This window comes from Oncorhynchus nerka, linkage group LG17 (genome assembly GCF_034236695.1).
Source record: "Oncorhynchus nerka isolate Pitt River linkage group LG17, Oner_Uvic_2.0, whole genome shotgun sequence".
NCBI classification, from domain to species: Eukaryota; Metazoa; Chordata; class Actinopteri; order Salmoniformes; family Salmonidae; genus Oncorhynchus; species Oncorhynchus nerka.
In genome coordinates, this window is record NC_088412.1 from 8,277,874 (window position 1) to 8,290,908 (window position 13,035).

General features: G+C 48.5%; 1 protein-coding gene across 9 annotated transcripts in view; it reads left to right on the plus strand.

The window, feature by feature from the left end:
- LOC115125795 (protein phosphatase 1 regulatory subunit 12A-like) overlaps window positions 1-13,035 on the plus strand; it is a 78,117-nt gene that overhangs the window by 36,188 nt on the left and 28,894 nt on the right. For all 9 annotated transcript variants that reach the window (XM_065002921.1, XM_065002914.1, XM_065002917.1 and 6 more), the window contains 2 exons: window positions 2,853-2,943; window positions 3,194-3,367. In XM_065002921.1, coding sequence (XP_064858993.1) covers window positions 2,853-2,943; window positions 3,194-3,367 — 265 coding nt within the window. The remainder of the gene's footprint in view (window positions 1-2,852; window positions 2,944-3,193; window positions 3,368-13,035) is intronic.

A 13,035-nucleotide genomic window follows, 5' to 3' on the forward strand; every position in this document is an offset into this window, starting at 1 on the left:
TTACCTTTCTCCCCTCTCTTACCTTTTTCCCCTCTTACCTTTCTCCCCTCTTACCTTTCTCCCCTCTTACCTTTCTCACTCTCACCTTTCTCCCCTCTTACCATTCTCCCCTCTTACCTTTCTCCCCTCTTACCATTCTCCCTTCTCCCCTTTCTCCCCTCTCACGTTTCTCCCCTCTTACCATTCTCCCCTCTTACCTTTCTTCCCTCTCACCTTTCTCCCCTCTTACCTTTCTTCCCTCTTACCTTTCTCACCTCTTACCTTTCTCCCCTCTTACCTTTCCCCTCTTACCTTTCTCCCTCTTACCTTTCTCCCCTCTTACCTTTCTCCCCTCTCACCTTTCTCCCCTCTCACCTTTCCCCCTCTCACCTTTCCCCCTCTCACCTTTCCCCCTCTTTACCTTTCTCCCCTCTTACCTTTCTCCCCTCTCACCTTTCTCCCCTCTCACCTTTCTCCCCTCTTACCTTTCTCCCCTCTCACCTTTCTCCCCTCTCACCTTTCCCCCTCTCACCTTTCCCCCTCTTACCTTTCTCCCTCACCTTTCTCCCTCTCACCTTTCTCCCCTCTCACCTTTCTCCCCTCTTACCTTTCTCCCCTCTTACCTTTCTCCCCTCTCCTTTCTCCCCTCTCCCCTTTCTCCCCTCTTAGCTTTCTCCCCTCTTACCTTTCTCCCCTCTTAGCTTTCTTCCCTCTTCCCTTTCTCCCCTCTTACCTTTCTCCCCTCTTACCTTTCTCCCCTCTTTACCTTTCTCCCTCTCCCTTTCTCCCCTCTCCTTTCTCCCCTCTTACCTTTCTCCCCTCTTACCTTTCTCCCCTCTCACCTTTCTCCCCTCTTACCTTTCTCACCTTTCTCCCCTCTTACCTTTCTCACCTTTCTCCCCTCTTACCTTTCTCCCCTTTCTCCCCTTTCTCCCCTCTTACCTTTCTCCCTTTCTCCCCTCTTACCTTTCTCCCCTCTTACCTTTCTCCCCTTTCTCCCCTCTTACCTTTCTCACCTTTCTCCCCTCTTACCTTTCTCACCTTTCTCCCCTCTTACCTTTCTCCCCTTTCTCCCCTTTCTCCCCTCTTACCTTTCTCCCCTCTTACCTTTCTCACCTTTCTCCCCTCTTACCTTTCTCTCCTCTTACCTTTCTCACCTTTCTCCCCTCTTACCTTTCTCACCTTTCTCCCCTCTTACCTTTCTCACATTTCTCCCCTCTTACCTTTCTCCCCTTTCTCCCCTCTTACCTTTCTCCCCTCTTACCTTTCTCACCTTTCTCCCCTCTTACCTTTCTCACCTTTCTCCCCTCTTACCTTTCTCCCCTCTTACCTTTCTCCCCTTTCTCCCCTCTTACCTTTCTCCCCTTTCTCCCCTCTTACCTTTTTCCCCTCTTACCTTTCTCACTCTCACCTTTCTCCCCTCTTACCATTCTCCCCTCTTACCTTTCTTCCCTCTCACCTTTCTCCCTCTTACCATTCTCCCCTTCTCCCTTTTTCTCCCCTCTCCTTTCACGTTTCTCCCCTCTTACCATTCTCCCCTCTTACCTTTCTTCCTCTCACCTTTCTCCCCTCTTACCTTTCTTCCCTCTTCCCTTTCTCCCCTCTTACCTTTCTCCCCTCTCACCTTTCTCCCCTCTCACCTTTCTCCCTCTCACCTTTCCCCCTCTTACCTTTCTCCCCTCTCACCTTTCCCCTCTTACCTTTCCCCTCTTACCTTTCTCCCCTCTTACCTTTCTCCCCTCTTACCTTTCTCCCCTCTTACCTTTCTCCTCTCACCTTTCTCCCCTCTCACCTTTCCCCCTCTCACCTTTCCCCCTCTCACCTTTCCCCCTCTTACCTTTCTCCCCTCTTACCTTTCTCCCCTCTCACCTTTCTCCCCTCTCACCTTTCTCCCCTCTTACCTTTCTCCCCTCTCACCTTTCCCCCTCTCACCTTTCCCCCTCTCACCTTTCCCCCTCTCACCTTTCCCCTCTTACCTTTCTCCCCGCTTACCTTTCTCCCCTCTCACCTTTCTCCCCTCTCACCTTTCTCCCCTCTTACCTTTCTTCCCTCTTACCTTTCTCCCCTCTTACCTTTCTCCCCTCTCCCCTTTCTCCCCTCTCCCCTTTCTCCCTCTTAGCTTTCTCCCTCTTACCTTTCTCCCCTCTTACCTTTCTTCCCTCTTACCTTTCTCCCCTCTTACCTTTCTCCCCTCTTACCTTTCTCCCCTCTTACCTTTCCCCCTCTCCCCTTTCTCCCCTCTTACCTTTCTCCCCTCTTACCTTTCTCCCCTCTCCCTTTCTCCCCTCTCCCCTTTCTCCCCTCTCCCCTTTCTCCCCTCTTACCTTTCTCACCTTTCCCCCTCTCCCCTCTTACCTTTCTCCCCTCTCCCCTTTCTCCCCTCTCACCTTTCTCCCCTCTCACCTTTCTCCCCTCTCACCTTTCTCCCCTCTTACCTTTCTCCTTATCTTTGTCCTTCTTTTCGTTCCTAATGTCTATGTTATCTATGTAGCTAAATATTAGTTAAATGTAGGCAACTGTTGTTAAATATAGTTCCATGTAGTTATATCATTTGTGTTCCCTGGTCCAAGTCCTACCTGACCCCGGTGCCTGATGTCTAAATGGTGCCTGATGTCTAAATGGTGCCTGATGTCTAAATGGTGCCTGATGTCTAACTGGTGCCTGATGTCTAACTGGTGCCTGATGTCTAAATGGTGCCTGATGTCTAAATGGTGCCTGATGTCTAACTGGTGCCTGATGTCTAACTGGTGCCTGATGTCTAACTGGTGCCTGATGTCTAACTGGTGCCTGATGTCTAACTGGTGCCTGATGTCTAAATCATTTTATGATAATGTTATGGATAATAAATCATGTTTTGTGTTTCCCTGATCCAGGTCCTACTTGACCCCGGTACGTGATGAGGAGGCTGAGGCTCAGAGGAAGGCTCGCTCCAGACACGCCAGACAGTCACGGCGATCCACTCAGGTCAGATAAATCCAGACAGGAGATGCACAGCATTTCCCCCCTCTTCGCCTTCTCTCCTTCATCTGATCCGAGGAACCAATGAGCTTCCTTTCACCATATTGTTTTCACCTGATAAGTCTTCTCCAATCAGTGAAGGAGAGAAGAGATTTCAAAGCAAATGAGATGGGAACGATCCAGTAGATTGGCAGGCATTGTGATTTGTCTGTCTGACAAGGACATGACTATAACCTCGGGTCTGTTGTCCAATCAGGGGGTGACGCTCACAGACCTGAAGGAGGCTGAGAAGACAATGAAGACCGCACAGACGGACGAAGGGAGAGACAAGACAACGAAGACCGCACAGACGGACAAAGAGAGAGACAAGACAAGGAAAGAGGAGGAGGAGGAGAAGGAAGAGGCCAATAAGAAGAAAGCAGAAGAGGGGGTGAGAGCAGTATTTAACCCCTACACCTTACACACTACACCCTACACCCTAGAGCAGCAGTATTTAACCACTACACCCTAGAGCAGCTGTATTTAACCCCTACACACTACACCCTAGAGCAGCTGTATTTAAACCCTACACTCTACACCCTAGAGCAGCTGTATTTAACCCCTACACACTACACCCTACAGCAGCTGTATTTAACCCCTACACCCTAGAGCAGCTGTATTTAACCCCTACACCCTAGAGCAGCTGTATTTAACCCCTACACCCTAGAGCAGCTGTATTTAACCCCTACACCCTAGAGCAGCTGTATTTAACCCCTACACCCTACACACTACACCAGCTGTATTTAACCCCTACACCCTACACACTACACCCTAGAGCAGCTGTATTTAACCCCTACACCCTAGAGCAGCTGTATTTAACCCCTACACCCGCAGGGTAGACTAGTGGTTAGAGCGTTGGACTAGTAACCGAAAGGTTGCAAGTTCGAATCCCCGAGCTGACAAGGTACAAATCTGTCGTTCTGCCCCTGAACAGGCAGTTAACCCACTGTTCCTAGGCCGTCATTGAAAATAAGAATGTGTTCTTAACTGACTTGCCTAGTAAAATAAAGGTAAAATAAAAAAATAAAAATAAACACCCTAGAGCAGCTGTATTTAACCCCTACACCCTAGAGCAGCTGTATTTAACCCCTACACACTACACCCTACACCAGCTGTATTTAACCCCTACACCCCAGAGCAGCTGTATTTAACCCCTACACCCTAGAGCAGCTGTATTTAACCCCTACACCCTAGAGCAGCTGTATTTAACCCCTACACCCCAGAGCAGCTGTATTTAACCCCTACACCCTAGAGCAGCTGTATTTAACCCCTACACCCTACACCAGCTGTATTTAACCCCTACACCCTAGAGCAGCTGTATTTAACCCCTACACCCTACACCAGCTGTATTTAACCCCTACACCCTAGAGCAGCTGTATTTAACCCCTACACCCTAGAGCAGCTGTATTTAACCCCTACACCATAGAGCAGCTGTATTTAACCCCTACACACTACACTCTAGAGCAGCTGTATTTAAACCCTACACCCTACACCCTAGAGCAGCTGTATTTAACCCCTACACACTACACCAGCTGTATTTAACCCCTACACACTACACACTAGAGCAGCTGTATTTAACCCCTACACCAGCTGTATTTAACCCCTACACACTACACCCTACATCAGCTGTATTTAACCCCTACACCCTACACCATAGAGCAGCTGTATTTAACCCCTACACCCTACACCAGCTGTATTTAACCCCTACACACTACACCCTACATCAGCTGTATTTAACCCCTACACCCTAGAGCAGCTGTATTTAACCCCTACACCCTACACCAGCTGTATTTAACCCCTACACACTACACCCTAGAGCAGCTGTATTTAACCCCTACACCCTAGAGCAGCTGTATTTAACCCCTACACCCTACACCAGCTGTATTTAACCCCTACACCCTACACACTACACCAGCTGTATTTAACCCCTACACACTACACCCTACACCAGCTGTATTTAACCCCTACACACTACACCAGCTGTATTTAACCCCTACACACTACACCCTACACCAACTGTATTTAACCCCTACACCCTACACACTACACCAGCTGTATTTAACCCCTACACACTACACCCTACATCAGCTGTATTTAACCCCTACACCCTACACACTACACCAACTGTATTTAACCCCTACACACTACACCCTAGAGCAGCTGTATTTAACCCCTACACACTACACCCTAGAGCAGCTGTATTTAACCCCTACACACTACACCCTAGAGCAGCTGTATTTAACCCCTACACCCTAGAGCAGCTGTATTTAACCCCTACACCCTACACCCTAGAGCAGCTGTATTTATCCCCTACACCCTACACCCTAGAGCAGCTGTATTTAACCCCTACACCCTAGAGCAGCTGTACTTAACCCCTACACCCTACACCCTAGAGCAGCTGTATTTAACCCCTACACACTACACCCTAGAGCAGCTGTATTTAACCCCTACACACTACACCCTAGAGCAGCTGTATTTAACCCCTACACCCTAGAGCAGCTGTACTTAACCCCTACACCCTACACCCTAGAGCAGCTGTATTTAACCCCTACACCCTAGAGCAGCTGTATTTAACCCCTACACCCTACACCCTACACCAGCTGTATTTATCCCCTACACACTACACCAGCTGTATTTAACCCCTACACCCTACACCCTAGAGCAGCTTTATTTAACCCCTACACACTACACCCTAGAGCAGCTGTATTTAACCCCTACACCCTAGAGCAGCTGTATTTAACCCCTACACCCTACACCCTAGAGCAGCTTTATTTAACCCCTACACACTACACCCTAGAGCAGCTGTATTTAACCCCTACACCCTAGAGCAGCTGTATTTAACCCCTACACCCTAGAGCAGCTGTATTTAACCCCTACACACTACACCCTAGACCAGCTGTATTTAACCCCTACACACTACACCCTAGAGCAGCTGTATTTAACCCCTACACCCTAGAGCAGCTGTATTTAACCCCTACACCCTAGAGCAGCTGTATTTAACCCCTACACCCTACACCAGCTGTATTTAACCCCTACACCCTACACCAGCTGTATTTAACCCCTACACCCTACACCCTACACCAGCTGTATTTAACCCCTACACCCTACACCCTACACCAGCTGTATTTATCCCCTACACACTACACCAGCTGTATTTAACCCCTACACCCTACACCCTAGAGCAGCTTTATTTAACCCCTACACACTACACCCTAGAGCAGCTGTATTTAACCCCTACACCCTAGAGCAGCTGTATTTAACCCCTACACCACCTAGACCAGCTGTATTTAACCCCTACACACTACACCCTAGAGCAGCTGTATTTAACCCCTACACCCTAGAGCAGCTGTATTTAACCCCTACACACTACACCCTAGAGCAGCTGTATTTAACCCCTACACCCTACACCCTAGAGCAGCTGTATTCAACCCCTACACCCTACACACTACACCAGCTGTATTTATCCCCTACACACTACACCAGCTGTATTTAACCCCTACACCCTACACCCTAGAGCAGCTGTATTCAACCCCTACACCCTACACACTACACCCTAGAGCAGCTGTATTTAACCCCTACACCCTAGAGCAGCTGTATTTAACCCCTACACCAGCTGTATTTAACTCCTACACCCTAGAGCAGCTGTATTTAACCCTTACACCCTACACACTACACCCTAGAGCAGCTGTATTTAACCCCTACACCCTACACCAGCTGTATTTAACCCCTACACCCTAGATCAGCTGTATTTAACCCCTACACCCTAGAGCAGCTGTATTTAACCCCTACACAAGCTGTATTTAACCCCTACACACTACACACTACACCCTAGAGCAGCTGTATTTAACCCCTACACCCTACACCCTAGAGCAGCTGTATTTAACCCCTACACCCTACACCCTAGAGCAGCTGTATTTAACCCCTACACCCTACACACTACACCCTAGAGCAGCTGTATTTAACCCCTACACCCTAGAGCAGCTGTATTTAACCCCTACACCCTAGAGCAGCTGTATTTAACCCCTACACCCTACACCCTAGAGCAGCTGTATTTAACCCCTACACCCTACACCAGCTGTATTTAACCCCTACACCCTACACCAGCTGTATTTAACCCCTACACCCTACACCAGCTGTATTTAACCCCTACACCCTAGAGCAGCTGTATTTAACCCCTACACCCTACACCAGCTGTATTTAACCCCTACACCCTAGAGCAGCTGTATTTAACCCCTACACCCTACACACCACACCAGCTGTATTTAACCCCTACACCCTAGAGCAGCTGTATTTAAACCCTACACCCTACACCAGCTGTATTTAACCCCTACACCCTACACTCTACACCAGCTGTATTTAACCCCTACACCCTAGAGCAGCTGTATTTAAACCCTACACCCTACACCAGCTGTATTTAACCCCTACACCCTACACCAGCTGTATTTAACCCCTACACCCTACACACTTTACCAGCTGTATTTAACCCCTACACCCTAGAGCAGCTGTATTTAACCCCTACACCCTAGACCAGCTGTATTTAACCCCTACACCCTACACTCTACACCAGCTGTATTTAACCCCTACACCCTACACCCTAGAGCAGCTGTATTTAACCCCTACACCCTACACCAGCTGTATTTAACCCCTACACCCTACACACTACACCAGCTGTATTTAACCCCTACACACTACACCCTAGAGCAGCTGTATTTAACCCCTACACCCTAGAGCAGCTGTATTTAACCCCTACACCCTACACCAGCTGTATTTAACCCCTACACCCTACACACTACACCAGCTGTATTTAACCCCTACACACTACACCCTACACCAGCTGTATTTAACCCCTACACACTACACCCTACACCAGCTGTATTTAACCCCTACACACTACACCCTACACCAACTGTATTTAACCCCTACACCCTACACCCTACACACTACACCAACTGTATTTAACCCCTACACACTACACCCTAGAGCAGCTGTATTTAACCCCTACACACTACACTCTAGAGCAGCTGTATTTAACCCCTACACCCTACACCCTAGAGCAGCTGTATTTAACCCCTACACCCTACACCCTAGAGCAGCTGTATTTAACCCCTACACCCTACACCCTAGAGCAGCTGTACTTAACCCCTACACCCTACACCCTAGAGCAGCTGTATTTAACCCCTACACCCTAGAGCAGCTGTATTTAACCCCTACACCCTAGAGCAGCTGTATTTAACCCCTACACCCTAGAGCAGCTGTATTTAACCCCTACACCCTAGAGCAGCTGTATTTAACCCCTACACCCTAGAGCAGCTGTATTTAACCCCTACACCCTAGAGCAGCTGTATTTAACCCTACACCCTAGAGCAGCTGTATTTAACCCTACACCCTAGAGCAGCTGTATTTAACCCCTACACCCTAGAGCAGCTGTACCCCTACCCCTAGAGCAGCTGTATTTAACCCCTACACCCTAGAGCAGCTGTATTTAACCCCTACACCCTAGAGCAGCTGTATTTAACCCCTACACCCTACACCCTAGAGCAGCTGTATTTAACCCCTACACCCTACACCCTAGAGCAGCTGTATTTAACCCCTACACACTACACCAGCTGTATTTAACCCCTACACCCTACACCATAGAGCAGCTGTATTTAACCCCTACACACTACACCCTAGAGCAGCTGTATTTAACCCGTACACCCTACACCCTAGAGCAGCTGTATTTAACCCCTACACCCTACACCCTAGAGCAGCTGTATTTAACCCCTACACCATACACCCTAGAGCAGCTGTATTTAACCCCTACACTCTAGAGCAGCTGTATTTAACCCCTACACCCTAGAGCAGCTGTATTTAACCCCTACACCCACACCCTAGAGCAGCTGTATTTAACCCCTACACCCTACACCAGCTGTATTTAACCCATACACCCTACACCCTACACCCTACACCAGCTGTATTTAACCCTTACACCCTACACTCTACACCCTACACCAGCTGTATTTAACCCCTACACCCTACACCAGCTGTATTTAACCCCTACACCCTACACCAGCTGTATTTAACCCCTACACCCTACACCCTACAGCAGCTGTATTTAACCCCTACACACTACACCCTAGAGCAGCTGTATTTAACCCCTACACACTACACCCTACACCCTAGAGCAGCTGTATTTAACCCCTACACACTACACCCTACACCAGCTGTATTTAACCCCTACACCCTAGATCAGCTGTATTTAACCCCTACACCCTACACCCTAGAGCAGCTGTATTTAACCCCTACACACTACACCAGCTGTATTTAACCCCTACACCCTACACACTACACCCTACACCCTAGAGCAGCTGTATTTAACCCCTACACCCTAGATCAGCTGTATTTAACCCCTACACCCTACACCCTACACCAGCTGTATTTAACCCATACACCCTACAACCTACACCCTAGAGCAGCTGTATTTAACCCCTACACACTACACCCTACACCCTAGAGCAGCTGTATTTAACCCCTACACCCTACACCCTAGAGCAGCTGTATTTAACCCTACACCCTACACCCTAGAGCAGCTGTATTTAACCCCACACTACACCCTACACCAGCTGTATTTAACCCTACACCCTAGAGCAGCTGTATTTAACCCTACACCCTACACCCTAGAGCAGCTGTATTTAACCCCTACACCCTAGAGCAGCTGTATTTAACCCCTACACACTACACCCTACACCAGCTGTATTTAACCCCTACACCCTAGAGCAGCTGTATTTAACCCCTACACACTACACCCTACACCCTAGAGCAGCTGTATTTAACCCCTACACACTACACCCTACACACTACACCAGCTGTATTTAACCCTACACCCTACACTACACCCTACACCCTAGAGCAGCTGTATTTAACCCCCTACACCCTAGATCAGCTGTATTTAACCCCTACACCCTACACCAGCTGTATTTAACCCTACACACTACACCAGCTGTATTTAACCCTACACCCCCTACACCCTAGAGCAGCTGTATTTAACCCCTACACACTACACCCTACACCCTAGAGCAGCTGTATTTAACCACCCACCCTACACCCTAGAGCAGCTGTATTTAACCCTATACCCTACACCCTAGAGCAGCTGTATTTAACCCTACACACTACACCTACACCAGCTGTATTTAACCCTACACCCTAGAGCAGCTGTATTTAACCCCTACACCCTACACCCTAGAGCAGCTGTATTTAACCCCTACACCCTACACCAGCTGTATTTAACCCCTACACCCTACACCTACACTACACCAGCTGTATTTAACCCCACCTACACCCTAGAGCAGCTGTATTTAACCCTACACCCCTAGAGCAGCTGTATTTAACCCCTACACCCTACACCAGCTGTATTTAACCCTACACCCTACACCCTACACCCTAGAGCAGCTGTATTTAACCCCTACACCCTACACCAGCTGTATTTAACCCCTACACCCTAGATCAGCTGTATTTAACCCCTACACCCTACACCAGCTGTATGCTTAACCCCACCCTAGATCAGCTGTATTTAACCCTACACCCTAGAGCAGCTGTATTTAACCCTACACCCTAGAGCAGCTGTATTTAACCCTACACCCTAGAGCAGCTGTATTTAACCCCTACACCCCAGAGCAGCTGTATTTAACCCTACACCCTAGACCAGCTGTATTTAACCCCTACACCCTAGAGCAGCTGTATTTAACCCCTACACACTACACCCTACACCAGCTGTATTTAACCCATACACCCTACACCAGCTGTATTTAACCCCTACACCCTAGACCAGCTGTATTGAACCCTACACCTAGACCAGCTGTATTTAACCCCTACACCTACACCCTAGAGCAGCTGTATTTAACCCCTACACCCTACACCAGCTGTATTTAACCCCTACACCCTAGACCAGCTGTATTTAACCCCTACACCCTACACCCTAGAGCAGCTGTATTTAACCCCTATACCCTACACCCTAGAGCAGCTGTATTTAACCCCTACACACTACACCCTACACCCTAGAGCAGCTGTATTTAACCCCTACACCCTACACCCTAGAGCAGCTGTATTTAACCCCTACACCCTACACCCTAGAGCAGCTGTATTTAACCCCTACACACTACACCCTACAACAGCTGTATTTAACCCCTACACCCTAGAGCAGCTGTATTTAACCCCTACACCCTACACCCTAGAGCAGCTGTATTTAACCCCTACACCCTAGAGCAGCTGTATTTAACCCCTACACCCTACACACTACACCAGCTGTATTTAACCCCTACACACTACACCCTACACCAGCTGTATTTAACCCCTACACCCTAGAGCAGCTGTATTTAACCCCTACACCCTACACCCTAGAGCAGCTGTATTTAACCCTACACCCTACACCAGCTGTATTTAACCCCACCCTACACACTACACCAGCTGTATTTAACCCCTACACACTACTAGAGCAGCTGTATTTAACCCTACACTCTAGAGCAGCTACACCCTAGAGCAGCTGTTTAACCCCTACACCCTACACCCTAGAGCAGCTGTATTTAACCCCTACACCCTACACCCTAGATTTAGCTGTATTTAACCCCTAACCCAGCTGTATTTAACCCTACACACCACTACACCCCTAGAGCAGCTGTATTTAACCCCTACACACTACACCCTGCACCAGCTGTATTGGCCCTACCCCTAGCTGCTGTATTTAACCCCTACACACTACACCCTACACACTACACCAGCTGTATTTAACCCTACACCCTACACACCACCCTACACCCTAGAGCAGCTGTATTTAACCCCACCCTAGATCACCCCTACACCAGCTGTATTTAACCCCTACACACTACACCAGCTGTATTTAACCCTACACCTACACCCTACACCCTAGAGCAGCTGTATTTAACCCTACACACCCTACACCCTAGCAGCTGTATTTAACCCCTTACACCTAGAGCAGCTGTATTTAACCCCTACACCCTACACCTACAGCAGCTGTATTTAACCCCTACACACTACACCCTACACCAGCTGTATTTAACCCCTACACCCTAGAGCAGCTGTATTTAACCCCTACACCCTACACCCTAGAGCAGCTGTATTTAACCCCTACACCCTACACCAGCTGTATTTAACCCCTACACCCTACACCCTACACACTACACCAGCTGTATTTAACCCCTACACACTACACCCTAGAGCAGCTGTATTTAACCCCTACACCCTAGAGCAGCTGTATTTAACCCCTACACCCTACACCAGCTGTATTTAACCCCTACACCCTACACCCTAGAGCAGCTGTATTTAACCCCTACACCCTACACCAGCTGTATTTAACCCCTACACCCTAGAGCAGCTGTATTTAACCCCTACACCCTAGAGCAGCTGTATTTAACCCCTGCACCCTAGAGCAGCTGTATTTAACCCCTACACCCCAGAGCAGCTGTATTTAACCCCTACACCCTAGAGCAGCTGTATTTAACCCCTACACCCTAGAGCAGCTGTATTTAACCCCTACACACTACACCCTACACCAGCTGTATTTAACCCATACACCCTACACCAGCTGTATTTAACCCCTACACCCTAGACCAGCTGTATTGAACCCCTACACCCTAGACCAGCTGTATTTAACCCCTACACCCTACACCCTAGAGCAGCTGTATTTAACCCCTACACCCTACACCAGCTGTATTTAACCCCTACACCCTAGACCAGCTGTATTTAACCCCTACACCCTACACCCTAGAGCAGCTGTATTTAACCCCTATACCCTACACCCTAGAGCAGCTGTATTTAACCCCTACACACTACACCCTACACCCTAGAGCAGCTGTATTTAACCCCTACACCCTACACCCTAGAGCAGCTGTATTTAACCCCTACACCCTACACCCTAGAGCAGCTGTATTTAACCCCTACACACTACCCTACAACAGCTGTGTTTAACCCTACACCTAGAGCAGCTGTATTTAACCCTACACCTACACCTAGAGCAGCTGTATTTAACCCCTACACCCTAGAGCAGCTGTATTTAACCCCTACACC